Below are 24,704 nucleotides of genomic sequence, written 5' to 3'. Positions count from 1 at the left end.
ATTATTTTTTTAGCACTTTTCCCCCTCCCTTTCTCATTTCAGATGTTGCAGTTGTGGACATGAGTGATATTTCCAAGCAGCCATCACTGTTCTACCACCTTGGTGTGCGTGAAAGCTTTGACATGGCTAACAATGTTATACTCTACCATGACACTGATGCTGACACTGCTCAGTCTCTCAAAGTAAGGTTCTCAAAATCTACTTCTGAAATATCTTTACACACCTGATTCTGCAAATGTTTATGTTTTTCTGAAACTTCAGTTGAATGTGATTTCCTCATGGCTACATAACAAAATCATGCTAAGGAAAAAACAGCTTCTAGCAAAACCAGTAATTATTAGAATAGTACAAAATCTTGCTTATAAGAGAAGAACCATAGTGTGGTACTGATTTTACTTCAGATGGTTAGACTTGGAAGTGAGAATGCAGATCTGATTTATTTTTTTTCCTTACTTTCCCACTTTTAATTAGAGTACATGTAAAAAAAAAAATATGAGCTGTGTAACAACAAGACTTGAACAAGGGCTGTGTTGCAACTTTCTCCTCCTATTGAAATACTTCTGTCAAACAAAGCTTGTATCTTCTAGGTGCTGAGTAGCTAAGACTACAGGAATTTCCTTTTTATTACTGTTTTGGAAAAAAAAAAAATCCTCACCTATAAAAATCCTTTTTATAGGCCTGCTGTTCATTTTTTAGTAGGATAATACATGCTATACACTAAAGTCTTGCAATTGCTGTTCTGGGTGCTAGTCATATATTGCAGATGTTTCTGTCTTTATCAGTGGAGGTTCTATTTAGTTTAGCTTACATTCTACTTTTATCATCTGTGTCATCACCTACTGCTGCTTTTAATAACATACATTTTCTTGCTGCCTTCACTGAGAGCAGTGTTGTTTGTGCTTTGTGTTTGTTGTTTTGTTTTGTTTTGTTTTTTTTCCTTATTTTAAGTTATTGCCCCTAACTACTTTGTTTTTCACACCACCAATGACCAAAAATCCTTTTTGGAATTCTCCAGCCTCTTGATCCTATAATAATATTAAGTTTAATCTTAATTTGCTATGTTTCCTCCTCTTTTCCCAGAAAAGCTCTGTTGTGCCGCAGCTGCTTTTTCCTCTTTTCTCCACTCAATATCATTGATTTTACCCTGATGTGCTTACTGACCCATATGTCCTTTTTTCAGCTGGTGGTCCACATACACATTCCGTGTGACCTGGAGTCACAAGAATGCAGTGTTCGAGTAGCTTATGATCTTTGCTCGAAGAGGTTATCCATGCAGATACGTGCTAAGACATACTTGCATGCCCTTCATTCTTCTAGCTAATCTGAGTGGGCAGATATGCAGCTTGTCATCCTGCATTGTTAATATACCTGACTGCAAAGAGATCTTTCATTTTTATTTTTCATTAACACATTTTCACCTTTCTTTTATGCTGTCAGTCAGATGTTCTGGGCAATCCATGGGTTGGATCTTCAGATAGCTTGGTGCCAGAAATTGCAAGTCTTTGCAGTGCCAGTTCTGGGGCTTTTTTCCCAGGAATGTAAAGCTCAAGAACAAGTCTGTGGACCTGGGAACACTGGAGCATGACTGGGTCATGTATAGCTAGAAAAGTTATTACCTGCTTTTATCTCTTGTATTTTAGGAACTCTGTCAGCATCACTGATCTCTTCCTCATCTCCCAGTTGTTTGCATAACCTCCTTGGCCTATATAGGCCCCAGCATATCGTACTATGGGATCAGAAGGCTTTATTTAAGTTGCTGGAACCAAGTAGAGGAGATCTTCAGGGCCAAGTGCTACAGTAGTTTAAGCAGGGCACTGGGACGTGGTTCAGTCCTACCCTGATGTCCCTGATAGCCTTTCTGCAATTGAGCTCCACTTAAGTGTTGGATACCATTCAAATATGCTAATATACCTTTCTTAGGAATGCTTCAGAAGGTAGATAGGAATTGTTCTTGGGGTCTTTCAGTGAAGAACAGTTCATGATGCATTTCATGGCTTAGGTGCTGCATAGTTCTCAGAAAAGTTCATTTCTCCCTGCTGAGAAAGATCTTTATCTGCAGTAGATAAAGCTCTACTGGAGATACTTGCTCAGCCAGACAGACAAATCAATTTTCAGATATATGATATTTCAGATGCCTAAGCCTTCCATTCCTTTTGTTCAGAGGTATTTTATTAGGCTTAAGGAGTTTAAGTGAATCAGTAATTCTGTTTAGGTTTTGGTACCTTAATATGTATTTTTGACTATCTGCTGGTGTTTCTTTATTCTCAGGTTTATGACTAAATTGGTCAGGAGTTTTTCCTTCCCTTCAGGAATTTATTACTTGGATTCAGTTTGCTGTGCATGCCTCTTAAGAGTGGCTAGCCTAAGTGTTATAAAGATCATGCTCATGACTGTTGTTACTTCTACTGGGAAGATTTGTGAAGTTCAGGCACCCTGACTTAGTATACCTTATTTCTTAGGACCTATCCTGAAATTGTCCCAAGAGCTGTGTCTTCCATTTCACCAATGTTCTTTCCAAAACAACCTAGTTCCAAGCATACAAAAGACTGTATAATCCAGATTTCAAGAGCGTCATAGTTGCGGAACTAAACCTTTTAGATGGTCCCTGATATGTTGGCTGTTGTTGAGGAAACAGGCATGATCATTTTTATACAGTGGTTGTCCAAGTGAATTTCAGGCTCTCAGATATGAATTTGCTTAAGCAGAATCATCTTAGGTTGTCAGAGCACATACAATTAAATTGTATGCATAATCGTGCTTAGAAACAAGTCTATATATAACATTCGTAGTGTGACTTACCTGGAGATCTCTTTAGTTTCATCAGGCAGTGTTCATTGGACATGTAGGTCATCACTAGAAGGAGGATGAGGTTACTTACCAGCAACTGAAAGTCTTTGTGGTCTGATTTACATGCCTATTAGTTCATCATCTGCCTCGTAGTTTCAATATCTCTCTTTAGACTTTAAGGTGAGAAGAATCAGAGCATAGGAGGAATGTGTTGGCCTGTGCCCATCCAGGCAGGAAGGGGGCCTAGGTATCTTAAGGGTACACTTTCAGAGAAAAAAAGTCTCCAGCTTTGAATGATTTTGTCTCACAAATGCCCGATGTGTGACTGTGTATGTGGAGTGTTCAGCCTGAGAAACTCCAATTACTGGCAAGTACAACTTTCTTCATCTTCTGAGCACTTCTTTAAATAGGTTTCTTCTTTGAATCATTAATTTTTTTCCAATCCTGAACTACTAAGACTTTTCTTAATGTTGTTCTGTCCCTTTACTTGGAATTTGCCATGGCAGGAAATATGGATTATGCTGTGAAGAGTGCATCTGTATGTGTTAATATATTTATATGTATACGAGTTATTTTTATTGGAAATAATAATTCACAGTAAAAATGAATGAGCATTTTTAATATATTTGTTTTGTTTTGTTTTTTTCCTCAGGATATGGTATCTCAGAAAAACACAGTAAGTATTAAATCCCCATTCGTTTGAAAACACAAAATGAGGCAACTTTAATAACAAAACTGTCAAGCATATATATGCTCTATATGATTGAAGGAAATCTGTTTAACCTATACACAATTCCAAGCAGTGGAAATCTTGTTGACTTCCTTTCCAAAGTGAAGCTAGATTAAAAAATTACTTTTCTTTACAAATTCCTTTTTAAGTTCTAGAAGAGTGCTAGTAGATATATGTTATATATGTAGGCTGATAGATCAAAAAGTATATTCAGATATTCAGTCTTTTTCTCCTTCTACCACATTCACCCACTTGTGCAAATGTATGTGTGTGATGATGCCTTAATAGAGCTTACTCTTGTATCTCAAAGAGCTTTGGGTGCTGTATACCCATCCTCTTCCTCACAAGTCCACGTATTTTACTTAGAAATGCAAAATCTTATTTCCCAAATTAGAAATATTCTTACCCTAATTCAAGGAAAACCAAACAAGTAAGGACGCCTGAACCAAGATAAAATTGAGTGGTTATTTTAGGTTTATTGCAATATGCCACAATATTTTGTTATATTTCACATCATGCCAGTGGTTATTTTCCTTAAACACTCTACACTATTATTTCAGGTACTACTGAATGTGCAAAAATCTTAAACTTCCATTTATTCCTTTCCATTTCCCCACATTCAACATATACTTCTGTTTTCTTCTGGAGAATACAGAGTAGGACTAAAATAATCAAATGTTCTTAGAGTTTGCTAATAATTTAAAACACAACTAGAAGAGATAATGTATTGGTCACAGCAGTTAGCATGTGGGCTAAAGACAGATCAGGTTGAGCACATGAGTAAATCCCGGTTATTTTCCTGTCTATCTTGGTGATCATTGAACTAGTTTCACCTGTAGGGTGTGAACTGCATTTACTGGTCTGTAGCTCTGTGGAAGGGGGCCTCAGAACAAGGCAGATTTGCTTGCAACTGTTACTGTCTGTCAACTGATGTATGATCAAAATGTCACAAGCATGTGTCTTCCCCTCCAGAGCAAGCGGGAGAATTGTGACTGAGCTATTTGGTGGTAATTCCAGAGATGGAATAAAGGCAAAGAAGACGATAGGAAGTTCAGCCTTGTAAGATCAGATTAGCAGCCTGGAAACTTTTATTTTGGCAGATTCTTTCTCCCACAGATGAAGAAAATGGATTTTTTTTTTCATTTTTTTCATTATAAAGAAAACATTATTCTAATTCAGCATCAAGGAGGAGGCAAGAGTGAGGAAAAAGCTGAAAACAAAGAATAGAAAAAAAGGTCAGCAATTCATTTGAGATTTGGCCTGAGTACAGCTGACCTAACAGTGAAAATTATACAGCAGCATGCTGTGGTGGTGTTACTCGGAGAGATTTAATAGCTTGGTCTCTGAAATAAGAACGTAAGAGTAGGAAAACTTCCTTCCCTCCACCATCCAGGAATGACATTTTGAGGGTTAAGATGGGGAATGTGATTTGGTTCTACTTGGCTCCCCCAGACAAGCAATTAAAATTCTATATTGATAATTTATTGCATACTTGGATACAAAAGGAAAGAATTATTGGCTGTGGGAGTTCAGTTCCCAAGAAAGAATTGCCCTGGAATGAAATTCAAGGTCAAGATTCTGTGTCCCATCAGTTAGGTTTCCTTCTGTAAGCTTCTCTTTGAGGACTATTTTCTGCTAATTTTACTGAGGGTATGTGCACAGCTTCCTAGTTTCTGTCAAAATTATAATTGAGAAAATAAATTACAAATATGCAGTCTTTCAGAACAGTTTATTTCCTGTGTCATTGTGGAAAAATCAAGGTTTGAGAGCACAGTGCATGCTACTGAACCGTAGAGTGCAGGAAAATAAATCCAGGGAAAATGGGTTTGTGCTTTAGAGTTTCTTTAGATGTCAGATGAACCTTATTTTACTGAAGAAATGAAATTTCAAGGATTTTTGAAAGCAAAAAATGCTTAAAAAATAATCTTGCCCCAAACCAATGTAATAGACAAAATTCACAGGAAAGGTGTTCTATTTTGATGCAACATTTTGTTGCTATCCTTGTTTGTTTGTTTTCAATAGGGACATTTCCTCTTACTCTACAGAATTTTAAGGAATTTAAAAAGTCCAAGATTGAGTGAAGAAAATAGTGCACAAGGTGCTTTTTAAAAACTACTGTAGCCAGGAAGCTAAATGTACAGTCCTTCTGGCAGTAGTTCTAGCATTTCTTGCACATAGTTTTAAAAACATACTCAACCCATTCAGTTTACTTGAATGTGGCATTGAAAATATAAACTAGAACTTTTCACTCTGGCAAAAAAATACTATGGCAAGTAGAGAAAATAAGGAGAAATAATTAATAGTTAATTTTTCTTCAGTTCATGGTATGCCTGAAGAAATTTGAATAGCCCTGTTAATTGCTTTTGGAGAAGGTATTTAAAGGAAAGTACATTGACTATTAAACCAAAAGGTTTATTATAGTGTACTTAGGCCTGTGGGCCTGATGAAGTATTTTTGAGATTTAAATTTTAAATTCTGTAGCAAGTCTTATAGTAAGCAAAGAATAATATCTGGGCCATGGAGAAGTCATTAGCAAAAGTTCTTGATCTAAAGGGAACAGGATTGCAATTTATTCTTGCCACAAGGAATGTTTATGTTGAAAAATCACTTTTTATTGTAATTGGAAGAAAGTATCTTCAGAGTTTCAGTAGCTATATAATTTAGACTGTTTCAAGGCAATGAACACTTAAGAAAAGTAAATATAAAGATTTTGGCACTTAGACTCTTATTCTCCAATTTAGTATCCCAAATGGATTGAAATGAGAGCCAAGATTCTAAAGTATGATTACATTATATTAATTTAATAATCTGAAGAAGTAGTATTGCAGAGTAGCTTTCTATTTTTTATTTTGATTATTTTTTACAATATATAAAAGTTTGTGTGAAATGGTCATTTAACGATATATTTCTAAAAAGGCCTGAGGCAGCAGAAGTATTAAAAGAGTTTGCACAAAGGCACAGAATGCAAGAGGAGTAGAAACATCTTAAATACAAAAAATCATTTTTCCTTTTGAGGGGAGAATAGTACAAAGGCAATGAACAACCCAGTAAATATTACTTTTGATGCTTTTAATTATGAAATATGCCACTGTTACTACTGATACAGTGAAAACTAAGGCTTTAAAAATTTATTTATGAAAATGAGTTTTTATGGAAATACTACTATCTCAAGGGATGCATAATTGTCGTGGATGGATTACAGCTAACTAATCAGACAATGAATCTGATAGGTTCATAAAAGTAAGGCTTGAAAGCATCTTAACGATGACACAAGGAGATGCGTAGACAAATAAATCATCTAGACAGAGAAATCTTACAGTCTGGGTGGCAAAGTACTGGGCTGTTCTTGGTCTTGTAAATATGGACTTGCTAGAAATATCTACATTCATTTTCTGTTGTTGCTTTCTTTAATAATTTCTCTATTCATGTGTCATGTCTGTCTTTTTGATTGTTTTGCTGTTTTGTGGTGGTGTTTTCCTCTTTGTTCTTGTATTTCAATTTGGAGTAGGTTGCCAACCACAAAACTTTTCTTCGGGTTCAAGTACCTCCTGAATACTGCAGTGGTAATCTGATAGGCAAAGTATGTATCACTTTAAATCTGCTTTCTATTGAATAGATATACCGTCTTTTTACTGTGTTTCTAGGCATTTAAAAATGTCTAAGGACACTTTAAGAATAGTCCTTGGCATGTTCTTTCCTTCATAGTAACTGTAATCTTGGAGCATTTGTGCCTTGCAAACTAGATCCAAAGCATTTAGAATATTTGGCTTGTGATAATCTCTCTTCACAGTCTTTACGTAACAATACTGCATATATTCAGCTTTAGAAGAGGAAGTATTTTTTAAAGTTTATAATACATGAGTCACCTGTATCGCAAGATGGACAGGAATGTGATGTCACAGACAATTACTGTGAAAAACCTTAATTCTTAAGACAACAGTCAATTAAACTCCCTGAACACTCAAAAGTTTGGATGACTTCGAGTGAACGCAGTTCATTTTTTGTTATCCTACGTGCTTTACTTCTAACTACTTTGTAAGACAGGGTAAGTGCTCCTATACTTTTGATGCTTGAGTAAGTGGCTGCATGGCTCAAGTAAAATAATTGTGCTATTAATTGTGCAGGCATAATTACCTCTCCAAAAACACAGGGATTTTACTCAACATTATTTATTTGAAAAAATATCCCTTTTAATTCTAGTGTAGCATCTGTCACAAAATTACCGTTGCACCAGAATAACTGTAGCAGTACAACTAAAAAAAACCCTGTTTATGTTATTAAGATGAAAAGTTTACTTTTAGCAGCATTAGCAAAATGTTTAGAGGAGCATTTCAAGACAAAAATCACTCTGCCTTTGGCCTGTCTTGCCTAGAGCCTAAAAATGGCCTATGTGGGCCTGACTCTTTCAGCCCTTCAGCAAAGGTGTGGCTCTATGCGTAATTCCTTTAACTATGTTCCCCTAAAGAACAGATCCCTCTCTCAACTTACTTGGATTTACTTCCAGTGTTTTTTATGTTCCTAAACTTTTCTGGTAGATTTTAAAGTGTTGTGACTGAGTACAAAAGTTTCATTTCTAGCATACTGGCTATACATTTTTTGCTGGAAGATGAGCTATTGAGAGCTTTTTTTTCTTGTCTGCTTTTTTTTTTATTTTTAACTTTAAAATTTCTCAAAATAAGACAATAAAAAAGCTTAACTACTAATCCTGAAATAAACCAACTCAGCATACAGTCTTTATAAGGTATAAAGTTATAATTATAGTACAATTACATGCCATAATTTATAGATTACATATATTTGCTGCTAGAATTGGTATATGTGTTACTTCATACATACCTGTGCCATTTATTTATTGTCTTAAAAAGCAATAGTTGGTGTATGACATGACAGTAATTTTCACAATAATTAGTTTTTTGTGTCAGATACCAGCATCCTGAGTAGATGATCAGAAGAAGCAAGGATTATATTTTCAGCCATCTCTCACCCTTGATAGCATAAGAAAAGTAGATGGACCAAACTGTTTCTTTTATGTAATGAAGATAAGAAAGACGCTCTTAGGCCACAGGCTCAAATTTGTGCTCACATATGTGCAGGGTTCCTGATTTCTGCACACAAAAATGTGTCTTTCGGGGATCAAAATTTTGTTTTTAATTGCATAGTTCTCACTATACAAAAAGAGACAGGAACTCTTAAGTCAAATAGATGAGATGTTGGCCAAACAAGAGTAACAGAGTGTTTCACAGGTGTCATTTAACTTTTTTTTTTCTGAAAATTACTTTGATTTTTCAGTAGATAACTGCAACTTTCTTTGCGTCACAAAATACATCATACTTTCAAATTGTTGCGGGTTTTTGTTGTTGTTTTGTTTTGATTTTTTTTTTTTTCCCCATTATGGGAAGAGCTAATTCACTGTTACAGTTTTAAGCATAGAATTTATGCACAAGCATCTTTTGTGTTCCACTGAACTCAGTGTTTATTTGAATAAACTTGTGACTAAATTGTTTACACTTGAGACTAAATAGTTTTAACATCCTGGTGCTTTGTGTTGCAATTTTTCTGACTTTTTTAGTAGGAAGATGGCATTGCAACAGATAATTATGTTGTTACAACAGAGATACTGTACTGTAGGGTTTATGAGGAAGGAATGTGGTTTGATCTTCATCTGTTGGAAATAATTTGAAATTCTTAATCCTTACAGACTCAGATCAGCAGTAGGATGTACTGATACAGTTTTTTTCCATCTGTATTTTTAGTAACTGCATGCCCTACATTGTTACTTCCTGTGAACAGTTTATTTCTATTGTCTAGTTTATTAATGCATATAAAAATGTGCCATCTTCATATCCATTCTTTCCATCATCTCAGCATTCTCCCATTGTTCAAGGTGACTTTAAATGGCTACAGCTTTACTGCAGGCTTAGATGATATGAAAAAAAATGAAAGGTATGATTTTGCTGTATGTGTTTGATGCCTTGATATCCCCAAGGTGGCAGTTAAAGGATATTTAGTGGTAGCTGATTGTGTTAGATACTGACCATGCTTCAGTGCTTCTATATAGTTAAACTGAAATGTGAAGTCTGCTTTTCTTTTAAACAGCAGAGAATTGTTGCAGCTCAAAATGGGATACCGGTGCTTCTCATAGCTGTGGAAAACTTCACAGTTGTCTGGTTTTTGGGGTCTTGATCAGGAGCTGAAGACTCTGAACTTACTGGGTTTGGGCTCTGAAGGGCATTTCCTCTCCCCTTTCAGTGCCTCAATCATGTTTGCACTTTTTATGTGGCATATTGAGGATTTTTTGGTTTTTACTTCTAGAATTTGATGTTAAAGGTCCAAAGTTTGGTTGGTTGGTTTGGTGTTTGGCAGCATGCAGCAGATGTTTTGTAGGCTTCTGTGGATTAAACATCTCCCAATGCCTGTGGTTCTGTATTTCTTGCTCTCTTTGTGGGGAGCTCTGCCTCATATCCTTCATAGCACAGGGTGAGCCTGGAGGATGCAAGTACACCTCTGACCCCAAAAATCTGGGAGCAGAAGGTTAGCTTGTGACTGTCAGACCCTAGGGTCCATGCATCACCAAAAAAATGAACAGTTTTGTTGTATTGTTGCTTAACAGATCTGGATAATTGTTAATATTTGTAATTCTTCTATAGAACATTCCTTCAATTTAATGCTTGCAAATCTTGTGTTAAACAGTGCATTAAGGCTCGAGGGTGCACTAGCTTTATTCTAGCTGTTATTTTCTGACAGTAAAAGATTCTGTGCATAAACAATTGTATTTCTACTTTCATTTGTTTTCTAAACTATGTCTGTTTTTCCCTTAGGCTTCCAGTGGCAATTATTATTTTATTCCATACATTGTCACTCCTTCTGCTGACTACTTTTGCTGTGAAAGTGATGCCCAACGAAGAGCTTCTGAGTATATGCAACCCAGCTGGGACAATATCCTGGGGCCGCTTTGTGTCCCACTGGTGGACAAGTTTATCAGCCTTCTCAAGGATGTTCATGTTACATCATGGTAATTTTACAGCACATATACCTCCAGAACCTTTGATAGTCTCTTTTTAAGGTTATGAAAAAAGATGCAAAAATCTCTAGTAGCATTGATTTTTTTTGTTTGTCTGTTTTTCACTGCACTTAATATAGTGTTAAAAGAAGCTGGTAACTTTACTGCTTTGTGTATTGATGTCCTGCAGCTGTTGTGGTTAATGCTGTGTTATGCTAGAAAATGATTTATGTTTACTTTCCAAAATAACAGTAAGCAAAAGCAGTCCATATATCCATGGTAAAGTGCTTAAGTATAAATTACAGTGCTTAAGTATAAATTACAGTGCATAAAGTCGGAATAGGAAATGAGACCACAGCCTCTTCATAGAGCTCAAACCCAAAGACTGTCATTTTCTGTCACCAAATAAGTGTATATGTATAAGGTAACAATGGACAATCAAATGTAACTTCTGTGGTTGGTTTTTGTTTGATAATATTAGCCATCTGATACCACCTAATAAACGTGATACTGTTCAGCCACTTCTGTGAGGGACTGTTGGGGTTTTGAGAATTTGGGCTGGAGATGGAAGTCACTCCTTCTCAAGTGCTCACCCTGTACTCTGCAGCTAGTTTGATTTTGTTTGTATTTCTGAAAAACACTGGGGGAGACTGAGTACTTTTCCAATAGTGCTTATGGTGACCTTCCTGCTTTACATTACAAACATATGTTAGATGGCCTATGTAAGATGTAATGTGTATTAGACAGAAAAATTAGTTTTCTTTCCTATATGTAGTAGGACTTATGCTAAGCAATGTTGAATACTTTGCAATACTCATTTGTAAACAAAAAGGGCATTCTGTGCAGTGGAGTACCTGTCAGGTGACATCTGCTAACTTCCAAACTGTAGACTCCTTAAGCTGCTCCAGATAAAGTTACCTCTAAGTAGCCCATCCAGGTCATTTATAACTGTCATACTGAATATATATGATTTTTATATTCTACAAAACCTCTGTTGCACTGTGCACTGATGTTAGTGTAAAGAAAATGCACTTAGTGTATCCTGCCCACATTATGTATTATGTTCATCAAACAGATTGCAACTAAATCAACTTTTGGTGGCTTGTTTTTTGTTCAGTTTCTTTATTTGAAAGCCTTTTCACTGCTTTCATGATATATCTCTTCTTTACATCACACCGATCTTTCTTCTCTGTGTCACTTTATTATCCCATTTGCTGCCTTCTTGAGGATGCAAATTACCACATTCATCACAGGCTTGTAGCAAAGAAATGCCCCAGTTTTACTGTGTTGATAAAATTATCACAAACCTGGTTGTAAACATATCGATACATAGCCCCACAGCCTGAGGTGAGGCAAGGTGGAATATGTATAATGAGTTAATGAAAAAATGTGGAAACACTTGATATGCATCTCACTCTGAGGAAGTGGTACTTTTTAGGATAAATTATGTTTTTATTAGAAATATAATCATGTTTCATAAGAAATATAATCATATTTCAAAAGAAATAACTAACAGTCTTCTTCCCGCATGTCTATCTTTTATTTCTTCAGTGCCTATTATAAAGAAACTCTGCTAAATGATATTAGAAAAGCTAGAGAGAAATATCAAGGAGATGAACTGGCTAAGGAACTGGCCAGGATTAAGCTTCGTATGGATAATACTGAAGTGCTGACTTCTGACATTGTCATAAACCTGCTTCTTTCTTATAGAGATATTCAGGTATGTTCCAAAAGACTAAGAAAGATTATTTTATCATGGGATTTTGGCTCTTGCTTGTTCCCTACACTTCATTGTTTGTTAAACAGTGATTCAAAGGTGACGGTAAATTCTTACATTGTTTAACAGTTTGATTTGTCTTGTGGCCAACTTAAGAGGCTTTAGACTCTTCTTTATTTTTCCTATGAAGAAGAGACAGATCAGGTGCCTTCCTGAGGTCTCCTCCTTTTTTTAGTCATTTTAACCCCATTAAAGAGAATTAAAAGAAAAAAATCCCCTACTGAGCAAGATGTTTACTTTTCCCTTCCTTCCCTTTTCTTCCCTGCCCCCAAAGTCAAATATATTTAGAAGTGAAGAAAAAGCAATTGTTGTGACCATTTTATTGGCCAGAGGTGCCCAAGTTGAGAACTAGAATTCAAATAAACCTTTATTTGTTTTTAAAATACAACTGCACCTTTTTTTCTTGATTTTGTTTTTTAAACAAGTTTTACTTTTGCTAAAACACTGCCTGCATACTCTATTTCCAAACTGCCTGTCTGTGTGTTTGACATCCCTTTTAAAATACACTTCCAGCCATGGAAAATTTTTTTCCATCAGAAGCTAAATTCATTATTTCATAAGTACAAATGGCTTGTGAGAGCAGTAGGTGACAACATCATCCTGCATTTTTGTTGCCTCTGCTGATCATTTGCATGCTTTTGAAAGGTGATCTTCCTTGAGAAATGTAATCATCTGGAAACCTGTTTTGAACAAACAAATTAAGTGATGTGAGGCCACTTGTGATGTCAGTAAACTGTCCTCTCCAGCAATGTATATGTGGGTCACCCCTGAGAAATCAAAATGAATGCACAGCCAGCTGGCATCCTGCAGAATGAACTGTGCTCGAGTCTGCGGTGACCTGATGAACTGTCATTCATCAGAAGTCCTTAACAAGGCCTGAAAGAGCCAGACTCATCACTGCTCCTTCCTGGTGCTGGGAGCGTAATTGATCAAACTGGCCAGAGGGATTCAGTAATCTGAGCCGTAGCACAGAGGTGAGGAAGAACCATGTACTGACATGGATAGAAAAAAAATCCCTGTTTAATTCCTTACACAGAGTTTGTGTCTGTTTCACTGATTCTTCTAGGACCGGTCAGTTGAGATACTATCTAGCAGTCATGATACAGTTTAGTTTAGCGATGCTTTCCTCTGCTTTCAGGTTCTTTTATTTTCTTTCTTTTTTTCCTTTTTTCTTAATTCATACCAGGACTATGACGCCATGGTGAAGCTGGTGGAAACACTAGAAATGCTTCCTACTTGTGATCTGGCTGATCAACACAACATTAAATTTCATTATGCTTTTGCGTTGAATCGGTAAGGATGATCGGTTGAAGTTGTTTCATTTTATTGCTGTTCTATATGGGTTGATATATAAATTTATAGTGCAGATAATATCAAATCATTTTCCCTTTCTGCATACACTAATATTCTTCACAGTCATCTTTCCTTAGTCCCATACTTCCTGAACACCAGGAGAGCTTTTATCTTTTGAAATCATAATTTTCCAACGACCATCATTTTGTCAACAAGCTGACAGAATGGATCTGTTCCAAAGGCCACCTGAGTAATTGTGAAATACTACAGTGATACCATTGGGTTCTTAGGCAGGCTGAGATTGTTTATTCTGAGTCACTGATTTTTCTGAACTTCTTGAGAAGTTTAGCATAATAGAGTTACGGGTGAGTTGTTAAAGTAATAGGTAACAAGCACTGCTTGATCCATGAATACACATTCAGGCTACCTCTTCCTTGAAAGGCTGAAAGGTGATCTGGACCTACAGGCATGTTGCTAGACTAGGAAGCACAGAAATATTATTGAATTCTTTTAGTTAGTTACAGATTTCTGGAGAATTTATATTAAGATTATACTGCAGAAAATAGAACTTACACAAATGAAATCACATGTAATAATAAAAGTAACTGGTTACATGCAATCCACGTGCTATTAAAAATTGTGACCTGCGATCTACCTAAAAAGTAGCACTAGGCAGTGTCAGGATGGCATATGTCAAAGGGATAAGAACCTAATAATAGATCTAGAAAAGCAGTTCCTGTGGCATTTTATGGAAAGTGTAATAAGTCTGGTGCCATTTGACAGTTCCGTCAGACTTACGAGTCAATGCAAAATCATTGCTCAGAAAAATACTGGATATCACTACATCAGTTCTGTGTCAAAGAACAGTCTTTTTGCAGCATTTTATAGACTGTTCTCTAAAAAAAAAATAAAAATAATTCTTATGCAACCATGTACAAGGTCATACACATAGTAACAAAGAATGAAGTCCATGCCAACAGGAAAGCTAATAGAAAACAGGATTATTGAAAAGGATCTGGTGGTTTGTTAACAGGTTGAGTGATCATCTGAATCACGCAGTGGCAAGCAGCTTGAAGTGATCTTTGAAAGAACGTAGGAGTGAATAATATAGAATATATACAGGACTCAGCACAGGCGTGACTGATACTGTGTGTAATTCTAATGCCTATGTTTTTATGACAGCTAGCTATAGAGGTGGTTTTGACAGGTGGAATTAAACCTGTTTAAAATGCCTTTTTAATTGTTTTTGTTTTTGGTTTTTTATAAATAGAGAGAAACAATAAGGTTTGAGACAGTTATTATTGTTATTCTTGGATTGTATGGTTTTCTAGCTTTTTTTCCCCAACCCCTAAAAATTGCAGGCTTGATCCTTTAAAGCTTCTGAAATTCAATTCCCCTTAAGATAGCACACTAATGTCTTGAGAAATTGTTTCAGTAAAAAGGATTTAGCCCTATTTTTTCAGAAGTTTGTCCATTTTTTAGTTATTTCAGGAATTGGACTCAAGACGTTTAAATTTGCCAGTTAGAATAATGCTAGGGCAGTGCCTTGTCCTTAGGAAAATATCCTGATTTGATGAGTTTTTAAAACTTTTTCATTCACATGTGCACAATAAAATTGGTGAGCTGCTTTATTCTCTCTGTCTTCAAATTTGTTGTATTTTGAGCAGCATCTGAACCTCATGCTGTTAAATCTTCTGGTTTGGCAATGCCGGTAGTGCTGTTGTGAGACGAGACAAGACAAAATGAATTGCTCATGAACTTGCTCTCCCCATCAACAAGTTTCATTGAATCAATCACTAGCCTGAACCAGTCTGACTCCTTGTGTTCTTCTGGGAACAATTTTAACATTTATATGGAAAAGTTTTTTTTCAGAAATAAATGACCAGTTTTCCATCAGTAGGAATGCAAATTTAACTTCTACAGATGTTTTTGCCTTCTTAAAACAAAACGATGGACAAAATTCAGAGGTTAAGACTTGAGCTTTTTCAGAACAAGTCCGTGTAATTCCAAATGACCCCTAAGGTGTTGCTCTTAGCATCTTATTTCTGTGGAGTTTTTTTGTTTTTTTTTTTTTTTTTTTTAAATTAGTTCCGTCAGAACCTGTTTATAAAAATACAGAACAATGTTTTCACTTTCTGTTAATTTCAGCATATAGAACAGTATTAATGTTGCTCAGTACAACTAGGAACAAAATACTTCGTAAGCAACACAGAATTAGCAGCTGTGAGAATATCTGACCCTGCAGAAGTTAGTTTGCTTAGTTTTGTTATGAGTGCGTACCAGAATGGTGATCACAATCAACAAAGTAATTCATTGATTTGCTCTTGGCCTCTGTAACTGAATTCTGTTGGCAATTATTTTCCCTTAGTATTTTCAAGTCAGTGTTATTTGAGTGCTGCACAGAGCTGGTGATGTAGCATGCAAGTGGTCGAGGATTGTTTCTGGGGACCTCAGGTCTTTGCTGGTACGTCATGTAGACACAAGCCCAACCCGAACCACAGTTGTGTGCAGCTCTGGGTGCAAGCTGTGCTAAGGGAAGGGACAGGGATATTTTACTTTAGACTCAGTACCGTTCCAGCCTAGCTGTGCGTTTTCTGGGTCAGAGCCAGCCTGGGTCTGACCTGGCTCGGATCAGGAGCAACACAAGCCTGGGCCTGCCTGCAGGGTGCTGTGCAGAAATGTGCTAAAGACCTTACTGTTATCATATGTAGGGGAGACAGACATTTTCATGCTGATACCTGGTATCTTGATTCACATAGCAGGTTTTGAATCACAGCCCCTCTCCTGAATCAGTCTTCCTCCTTGGTTTCGATTTCAGAGCAGACCATTAAGAGCATCCGAGATTTGTCACATCTTATGTCTAATAGCAGAGGCTAATAATGGATGTATGCAATGGCATGCTTGTGGGCTGTCTGCAGAGGTCACCCTCCTGGCTGTTTGTTTAGAAGTCCTAGGGAGCAAAAGACCATTCCTCTATCTGTGTCTTAAGCGAATTAGTTTTGACTTCACACACAAGCAGAGCAGAGAGGGCTCTCTTTTATACAGACGTGGGTTGATTTAAGACATTGTTCCTTGTTGCTTCCCAGTTGAGATTTAAGTCTGCTTGTATCTTAATTTAGGCACAGAATGGAAGGTATCTTTAGGCATAAGTTCAGACCAAATGTGCAACATGAATGTTTTCAGTATTTGTATTCACAGCTTCGGTATGAAGTAAGATACTGTCTGATTGAGGGCTGGGTGTCTCAGGTGTAGATGGCTATTTGCTTCAGTCCATGGGTATACCTGGCCTGGGAGACAACCACTGTGTGAGGAGAAGATGCGTTATGGAAGCTGCTGTGTTAAAGAATGTTCTCATACTTCCAGGTTCTTGAAAGCCTAGAAGTTTCTGAATGAAGGTTGCCATTTCATTTTCTCCATTTTAAATGTGTGTCTAATTGAAGGCTGCCTGATTTATTGCCTTGAGAGCTTTGCCTGGGGTGGTGCACTGGAGCAGCTGAAGGTCAGCTGGTCAGTATCTTGTATTTTATGTTGATCTGTTTGTTAAAGATGCAAGAGTTCCGTATGATAAACTAATACACATTTATTATATGGCACAGATCTCCACCCCACACATGAAGTATCATTAGTTCCTTATGGGTCCTTCCATGTTTGTTGTAATACCTGGGTAGTTTATAGCCACATCGTGGAGAAACAGAAGAATGCTGTTTACTTACATTTGCAGATGTGGAACTAACACACAGATACACAAAGTCCAGTAATTAGAGGCTCTTAGCTTGAGATGTCTTTTGAAGTATAAAGCATGATGAATCATATTTAAAAATGCTGTTGTCTTCTGCAGTAAATGCAAATGCACCTTTATTAATTAGCCTTCAGGCTCTCAAGCTAACACTCCTATAAAATAAGGACTGCATATTTCTTTGGCGAGCCTTTAGGTGAAGGGACCTGTGTGAAGCTGGCAGAGAGTCATGCAGGATGGCCTCCAGCTGCCTCAGGTGCACAGTTGGCCTTTCTCCTCGATCTCCCAGCCTCTACCTGCATCCCAACTCCTGAGGCAGGGGCCTCAAAACTGTTAGTGAATGCAAGGCCATGGCAGAACCTCACAGTAAAAGCAGCTCTCATATGAGATTACCAGTGGTCATGTTTCCTTTAAATAACAAAAAACCCCCAAACAAATAAAACGAAACCCCTGTCCCGTTCCCCGCCCCTGGCTTGTATCACACACTTTAATTTTATCAAATATGGAGCCTGCATTTACATTGTAACGATGACCTGAATTTCTGTTTTTTTCCTGAAACTCTGAGGGTTTCGCAGTTTTAAAGAGGGCTCCCGTGTATTGTGCTGTGGTTTGCATGTCACTATGTTTGTCACTTTTGTCCATTCTGCTTTCCTGTGTGAGTTACAGCTATAGTTCATGGCATTGGCTCAGGTTAATACTGCTGGTGTTAGGACCTGGCTTTTGCCACATGAGCTCTTTCACGTACTACTCCTATAGCTGAGGTCTGCCAAGTACTTTTATTGATTAATTTCTAGATTCACACACAGAGAAGCTGGTCAATATTTTTTGTGTATGTGTGTAAGCTTTCACCCTGGGATTTGATGTCTTACAGAATCTGGATGTGTGAACACATCCAGCTCCCTCTCCAATAAGTAATTTTTCTTACTGTCTAGTGCAATGGTGGTCTTTATTAATGAAGAGAAGGTAGAAATACTACATGCATGTATGACGTAGTGTCAAAACTGGTTCTCTAGTATTACAGCTCTCTTTCTTCCCTTTTTTTAAATGAAAAACATCAGGATTCTTCTCAAGGGAGATTGATATATAAAGTGATTTCATATGCTTTATTAATGTATTATGTATATATTTGTGCCTTTTGTGTTTGGCATCACAATATTTCAATGCTTTAAAGTATCACGTGGATTAATTATAAGCAACAGTTAAACTTTTGATCTATCTGGGGGAAAAAAAGCCAGACCAAACCAAACAAAGCACCACCACCACCAAAACACGCACACAAAAAACCCAACAAAACAAACAGTAAAAGAAGATACTTAAGATTTTTTTAAAAAGTACTCTTTTATTCTAGCAAGTCTTTTGTAGAAAGGAATAATTGTAATATTGCATTAAAAAGTCTATAGAATATTTTCTGTTATTTAATAATTTTAGAATAAAATTAACCGTTTCCTATTCTGTGTTTTATATTGCATCAAATTATCTAAATGTATTGAGCAAGTCACATGAGCAATACAAATCATGATCAAAGCCAATGGGACAGGAAAGATTTGCAATCCGTTTCTGTGAATTTTACTTGCTTGTAATCAGATTAAGAGAGGATACTAGTTTGTTCCTTATGGTTTTATTTTCTGTTGCCGTAGTATATATAGTACATTGATAAAGTACAGATATTTATGGTTCATTCAAGTGCTAAGTGTTCTTGTCAGCTGTCTGCTTTCTTAGGATCTACTTCACTAATCTAGGTCTGCATAGAAAAGTTTTTGATGATTCACAACGCACTTATGTTTGTGTATTTCCATTTGGCCTTATTTACCAGGACTGGAGTTACCAAGATCCAGAAGAGGCCAAAAGGTATGCCAGATTCTGTGCAAAGCAGGGTAGACTTTAAAATCAAACCCAGCCCTGGTATGAAGCCAGACCTGTGTAAACTTCAGTCTCTTTCCAAGGCAGTTCTATCTTCACTTACATTAAAGATGAGGGCAGCTGCAGGTGCTATTACTTAACTCAGCATGCTGTGTTTTAACAAGCAGCATATTCCAATACAGTATTAAAAAAGGGCATTAGCAAGTGAAGGGCATAACAGGGTGCAAGTAGAAAATCACTAGTAATTGTGAATAATAGTAGCCATAAGAAATTATTCCCATTAAAAAAACATTGGGTTGTTTAAAATGTTCTATTCTGTGATTACTCAGATTTAGTGAAAAACACATCACGGGGTTCTTCATTTTATATGAGTGGCTTCCATGAAGCACCTGAAGTGTATATGAGGGGGGAAAAAAGCTGTTTTTTTCATTGTCATATCTAACTGGAGACTCACAAATTTAGGTCCAGTCTCAAAGCCCAATTTAGGGTCTTGTTTTCCTCATTCACTGTTTCAAATATTGAAGGTTCTACAACCAAATTGCATCCTCAGTGAAGTGTGTTTTAATTCACAAATTAGTTTATTGTTTTAAGCAAGAGTGCAAGGGTAATAACTCTGATTCAAATTAGTTATTGTATTCCTCAGTGATTAAGTTGTTGTGTTTTGGTTTTAATTTTTGTTGGGTTTTGTTTTGTTTTTTCTGTAGATTTCTGAATAGTTAGCGGCAGTTCAGATCATCTGCAACGGAGTCATTAAGGCTTACTTAACTGTGTCCTATTTTTATACAAGAAAATTCAAAATACATATTTTTTATTAATTACATGTTACTGTAAGCAAAGATATTGTACATGATAATAAATGAGCACAGTATTGTAACTGAAGAACAGTTATTTTATGAATGATTGCATTTATACTAACTGATTAAGTTGTCTCACTGACATTTCTTCTGCAATGTGACAGTGAGATCAGATGTTTTTATTAATCACAATATGTGCAGTAAACTATTGATAGCTACTTCAAGGCTGAAATCAGAAGAGAAACAAGATTCACACAGGAATAGAATGGAAAAAATAAGTTACTATTTTTGAACGTACTTTTCTCTGGGGAATGTTTTCAGAATTCTTTGAAATGGTTTGATTTATTCCCCTGTGTATTGCTCTTTAAGAAATCTGTTTCTTTATAGAGGCCTTAAAATAACAAGAGAAGATCAACTCAATAAGTCAATATGAAATATAAAGGAAACTAAAGGTAGATTCCCTTGAGTGACTTACTTTTCACTGGCATATGGGTTTCTGTAGCTAGATAAATGGAAATAATCCATACATGGGAAGATGTGAACAAAAAGCTGAAAGACAAAGATTATATCAGCTGTTACTTACAGAGCGAGCTCATTCTTGTCCCAGTGAAATCCATGCTGTTCCTGTTAACTTTGTTAACAGGCTTCATTCACTAGAGTGTAGTTCTGGCTCCTTAGCCACACCAGTGCTTTAAAGCTAATAAAACCAGCCTGTGAAGCAGGAAGAATTTTAGTTTTAGGGATATTTAAAAGTAGGACTCCCTATAATGACTGCAGTGGAGAAACGGATTCAGAGAAGAGAATGGATTTGAGGAGGAAGGTAGCAACCATGGACTCAAAAAGAGAGAGAGAAAAAAAGGAGAATTTGTGGTTGTTTTTTGGTGGTGGTGGTTGGGTTTTTTTGGGGGGGAATGTTTGTTTGTTTGGCGGTTATTGTTGTTGTTTTTTCTGTATGGTAGTGTTATTCCAGGTGAGAGGCTGTGGTAGAAAATGATATCTGGATGATTCTCACAAGGTAGGGGAGAGAAGTAGCATAAGGATGGCCACACTGGCTCAGGGCATCTTTCCTTCTAGCCTAGATTTCCCATATCTGGGAATATAGCATATTCCTGGAGAAGAGAGTGAAGATAGGAAAACGCATGGTGATACATGTCCGTAAATATTCCCACTGCTTCCACCAACTTGTGGCTCAGGGACTTGCTGAGGTAGTGGTGGTAATTTTTGTTTGTCAAGTAAATTTGGAAATGGAAAAGGAGGGTAGATTTGTAAAGAGATTCTGCTTTCTGCAAATGATGATTGATTCCTGGTTTTTGTAACATCTCCATTACTGCAAACTCAGAGAAAACTTGAACAAACTGAAGCAAACCTCAACAAATTATTCTTGCACTTTAGAGCAGGAGAGGCCTAGAGAACTGTGGGGGTGATGGAAGGGGACAGGGCTGATTTGTGGAGGGGGTGTTTCTGCTGCCATTAGCAGTTTGCTTATTTTAGTCTGAGAATATCTCAGGTCCCTGAAATATTAATAGCTGAAGAGGATGCTGTGAGTACACCACAAGGAGAGAGCATGAGCGTGTCCTTTAGGGCTTGGTGGTGTAGTTGTTCCCCCACTGAAACAAACAAACATGTCTCAGCAGCATCAAGCACCTCTGGGCTTCTAAATCCAAGCCACAATTCTGGTGGCTGAAGTTGCCAAGTTATGGAACAGCAGCTTCTTTCTGAGAGGGAGAGTGTGGAGAAGTGGGGATGGGATGTGGAAGGACAGAAAAAATCCTATCATAGCTTAGTAGCAGAAATTTTTTGAACATGTCATGCTTTTTAGAAGAAGCAATATTGCTTAATTTTGCAACATGTGCCTTGGCTTCAGGAGAAAGTGTTTGAGTTGAGTATCTTTATGAATAAGAATGTCCAATTCCAACCCTGGGTTAAGAGAAAATATGAAAGCAAGATGGAGTGGAGAGCAACAAATTAGAACATGATACAAAACTGATGTTGCACTGTAACTTGATCATATCTTAATTCTTTTAGTTCAGAACACGTTTATATGCAGGTGCTTAAAAAAATATTTTTCTTATGTGCTAAGCTGTTTCCATCAGGTTTGTAGCCCTACAGAGTGATTCAGAGGGGTAAAGGAGGAGTGGGTAGTTGAGCAGGACAGGGAGATAGATAAGAGGCTTGTGTAGACAGGGCAGTGAGAAGCTTCTGTGATTAAAGAAACATGATAGACTGTGGCAACACTGCAAGGAGCAAATTAGCAAACTGGCAAACAAAACATTGAGCAGTTTCTGGAGGATGCAAAACTAAACTGGCAACAGAACATTAAGACTAATTTAGAGGAAGTGATTAGAGACTATAAAGTCCTACAGGACAACTTCTTTTTAGGAAAAAAAAAAACTCTATACAGCCATTTCTGCCTGAAAAGCCTTAGTTTATTCAAGCTTTCTTCATGCAGAAATCATTCTATACTATTGATTGTTCTTCATTCCCTTTGATTTTGTTTTTCCTAATCCTAATAGTTTAGTTTCTTTTTTTCAAATACAGCCTAAAGCTGTACACAGTACTGAAGATTAGTGTGCTGGGTATTTGTAAAAATGCATCCTGGTGTTTTAAATTTTCACTCTCTGTCCATTTCCTTTTAATTCCTAGAATTTTGCTTGTGTTAGGATCTTGGCAGTGTTTTACTGAGCACTAGGATATTTTCATAATTGCCCTAGTATTTAGAAGTAACTTGAAGATCTCTTTCCTCACTGGCTGTAGCTCTTGCAGTTATTGTGTTCACATAATTTAGACTGATTTTCTCTGTTTGGTTTCTGTGCAAAATTTTGCGAGGCAGGGTTTGTAAGGAGAGAACTAAAATGTGCTAACAAAGAAACCAGTGGGGAAAAAATAGTGTTATTAACAGCTCTACCAAGGCATATGCTTTGTTTTAATATAGTTTCTAAATGAATTGGAGTAGTATTCTTTTTTCTAGCTCGTTTACCATTAAAATATATTTTGTAAAGGTAAAAGAATTGAAAGAATTTTCATATCATGATTAGTGATTTTCAAAACTGCTCCCTCCAAACAAGGAAGAATAACTAATTTTACCTTCATGTGTGTGCAGGCTTGTGTGAGGTAGGATGCATCTTATTCCAGATGTGAAAAAGCTGATGGATTGTATGTTGAAGAGTGCCAATGAAAAATACCTATTTCAAAATTGTATTTCATTTGCAAAGCGACTTTGTGTGATACCGTGAGGGACATCTGTATTTCAGTGCAAGCTGGCCTCTACCAAGGAGCAGTAAAATGAACTGGTAGGGTCCTTTCTGCAGTAGCCTGTTAGGATTCTTCTCTGGCTTATAAAACTTCAAATTCAGGGGATTTGCTTTGCAGAATCAGTCTCACCTAGTGTACCAATTTACTCCCTGAAGAGAACATTTCTGCCTTCTTCCTCATGACTGTACACCGTAACATACAGTACTTTAGCTTTCCCTGTTCCAAGAGGCTGTGGCATCTCTGTCTTCAGAGGTTTAACATATTCAGCTTTTCAGGCAAAGCCAAGGCTGCCATGGTCTGGTGTTGGGAGATGGGCCTGCTCTGAGGAGATTCTATTACACAACATTCAGAAGTCCCTTCCAACCTGCATCTTTGTGATTTGCTCTAGTGTGGCTTTAAATGGGGCCTAGGGAGGGTGTGGAAGCCAATATATTTGATATTGGGTAAGAAAAATAGAAGCTGGTGCTACAGCTTCAAGTGAGTAAGGTAAACTCTTTTGTTGTATTGGTTAACACTACAGACCTGTTTCAAGACACCTTGAAACAAATTTTAAGCTGTCAGACATGCAGATCTGGCAAAGTGTGGGGTATGAAAAAGGAGATGAAATCTGTCTTGGTCCAGCATAACAGGTTCTGCATATTATCCAAGAGTATATTTTCATATTGATTGAGCGAAGCTGCTTGTAGCCTAAATTATGTGATTCTTCTGTTTGGTGGTGTGTGGTTTTTGTTTGTTTGTTGGGTTTTTTTGTTTGATTGGGTTTGTTTTTTGTTGGGATTCTTCTGTTTGCTTGGGTGTTCTGTGTTGTTTTTCTCCTTCTTGTTTGGGGGTTGCTTTAGAAGGCGATAACTGTTCCCAAATTTGTAGATTATTATGACTGGTATGTTGGGTTTGTATTGCCCAGTGGGAATCACATTCTGCTGCTGTGAGAAACAGAGTTTAATATTAAGCTATATAACTCGATTTTTGTTTAATAATATCCTGTTAGATTATTGTATAGTTGCCAAGTGCTAAATTTTGTTTAATAGATTCCCCCCCCCCCCCTCCTTATAAGAGATAGAAACCTTTACTTTTACTTTGAGTCCTCTAGTACACTGTTTGTTTAGGGTTTGGTGCTTTGAAATGCTCCTGGTATTCTATTTGATGTGTACAGGTTCATCCTTTGATGTCCAGAGCGTTAATCTGCACAGTGTCCTATTTTAAGCCGTTTTGCTTTATGCTTTTGCAATCAGTACATAGCACTTCTTTATATTATCATTAATGTTTAACCTGTTTTGAAACAAGGCAGAGTTGAGTCAAAGTTTGTCTTGTCTGGGAAGCAACAATTTTTTTACATTTTCTTTTTCCATGCCAAAGTGCTGTAAGTTACGTATTAGTCGTGCATTTCTTGTGTTTTCAGCAGAAGCTTGAACTCATTACAACTTCTGTGACCTCGTTACATGTGACCTGGGAGCTGTTTGACTTATATTTAGGGT

General features: G+C 36.9%; 1 protein-coding gene across 5 annotated transcripts in view; it reads left to right on the top strand.

The window, feature by feature from the left end:
- MAP3K15 (mitogen-activated protein kinase kinase kinase 15) overlaps positions 1 to 24,704 on the top strand; it is an 88,138-nt gene that overhangs the window by 27,011 nt on the left and 36,423 nt on the right. For 4 of the 5 annotated variants that reach the window (XM_082058565.1, XM_082058564.1, XM_082058566.1 and 1 more), the window contains exons 2-7: positions 43 to 182; positions 3,440 to 3,463; positions 7,026 to 7,097; positions 10,336 to 10,529; positions 12,069 to 12,237; positions 13,481 to 13,587. In XM_082058565.1, coding sequence (XP_081914691.1) covers positions 43 to 182; positions 3,440 to 3,463; positions 7,026 to 7,097; positions 10,336 to 10,529; positions 12,069 to 12,237; positions 13,481 to 13,587 — 706 coding nt within the window. Of the gene's footprint in view, positions 1 to 42; positions 183 to 3,439; positions 3,464 to 7,025; positions 7,098 to 9,389; positions 9,461 to 10,335; positions 10,530 to 12,068; positions 12,238 to 13,480; positions 13,588 to 24,704 lie in introns of those variants that run through there. The other variant, XM_082058567.1, reaches the window with a different exon arrangement.

The sequence above is a fragment of the Streptopelia decaocto genome (genome assembly GCF_964273445.1).
Source record: "Streptopelia decaocto genome assembly, chromosome: 1".
Lineage (NCBI taxonomy): Eukaryota > Metazoa > Chordata > Aves > Columbiformes > Columbidae > Streptopelia > Streptopelia decaocto.
The sequence above is the reverse complement of the archived record's forward strand: the minus strand, read 5'-3'. Positions and strand labels throughout refer to the sequence as shown.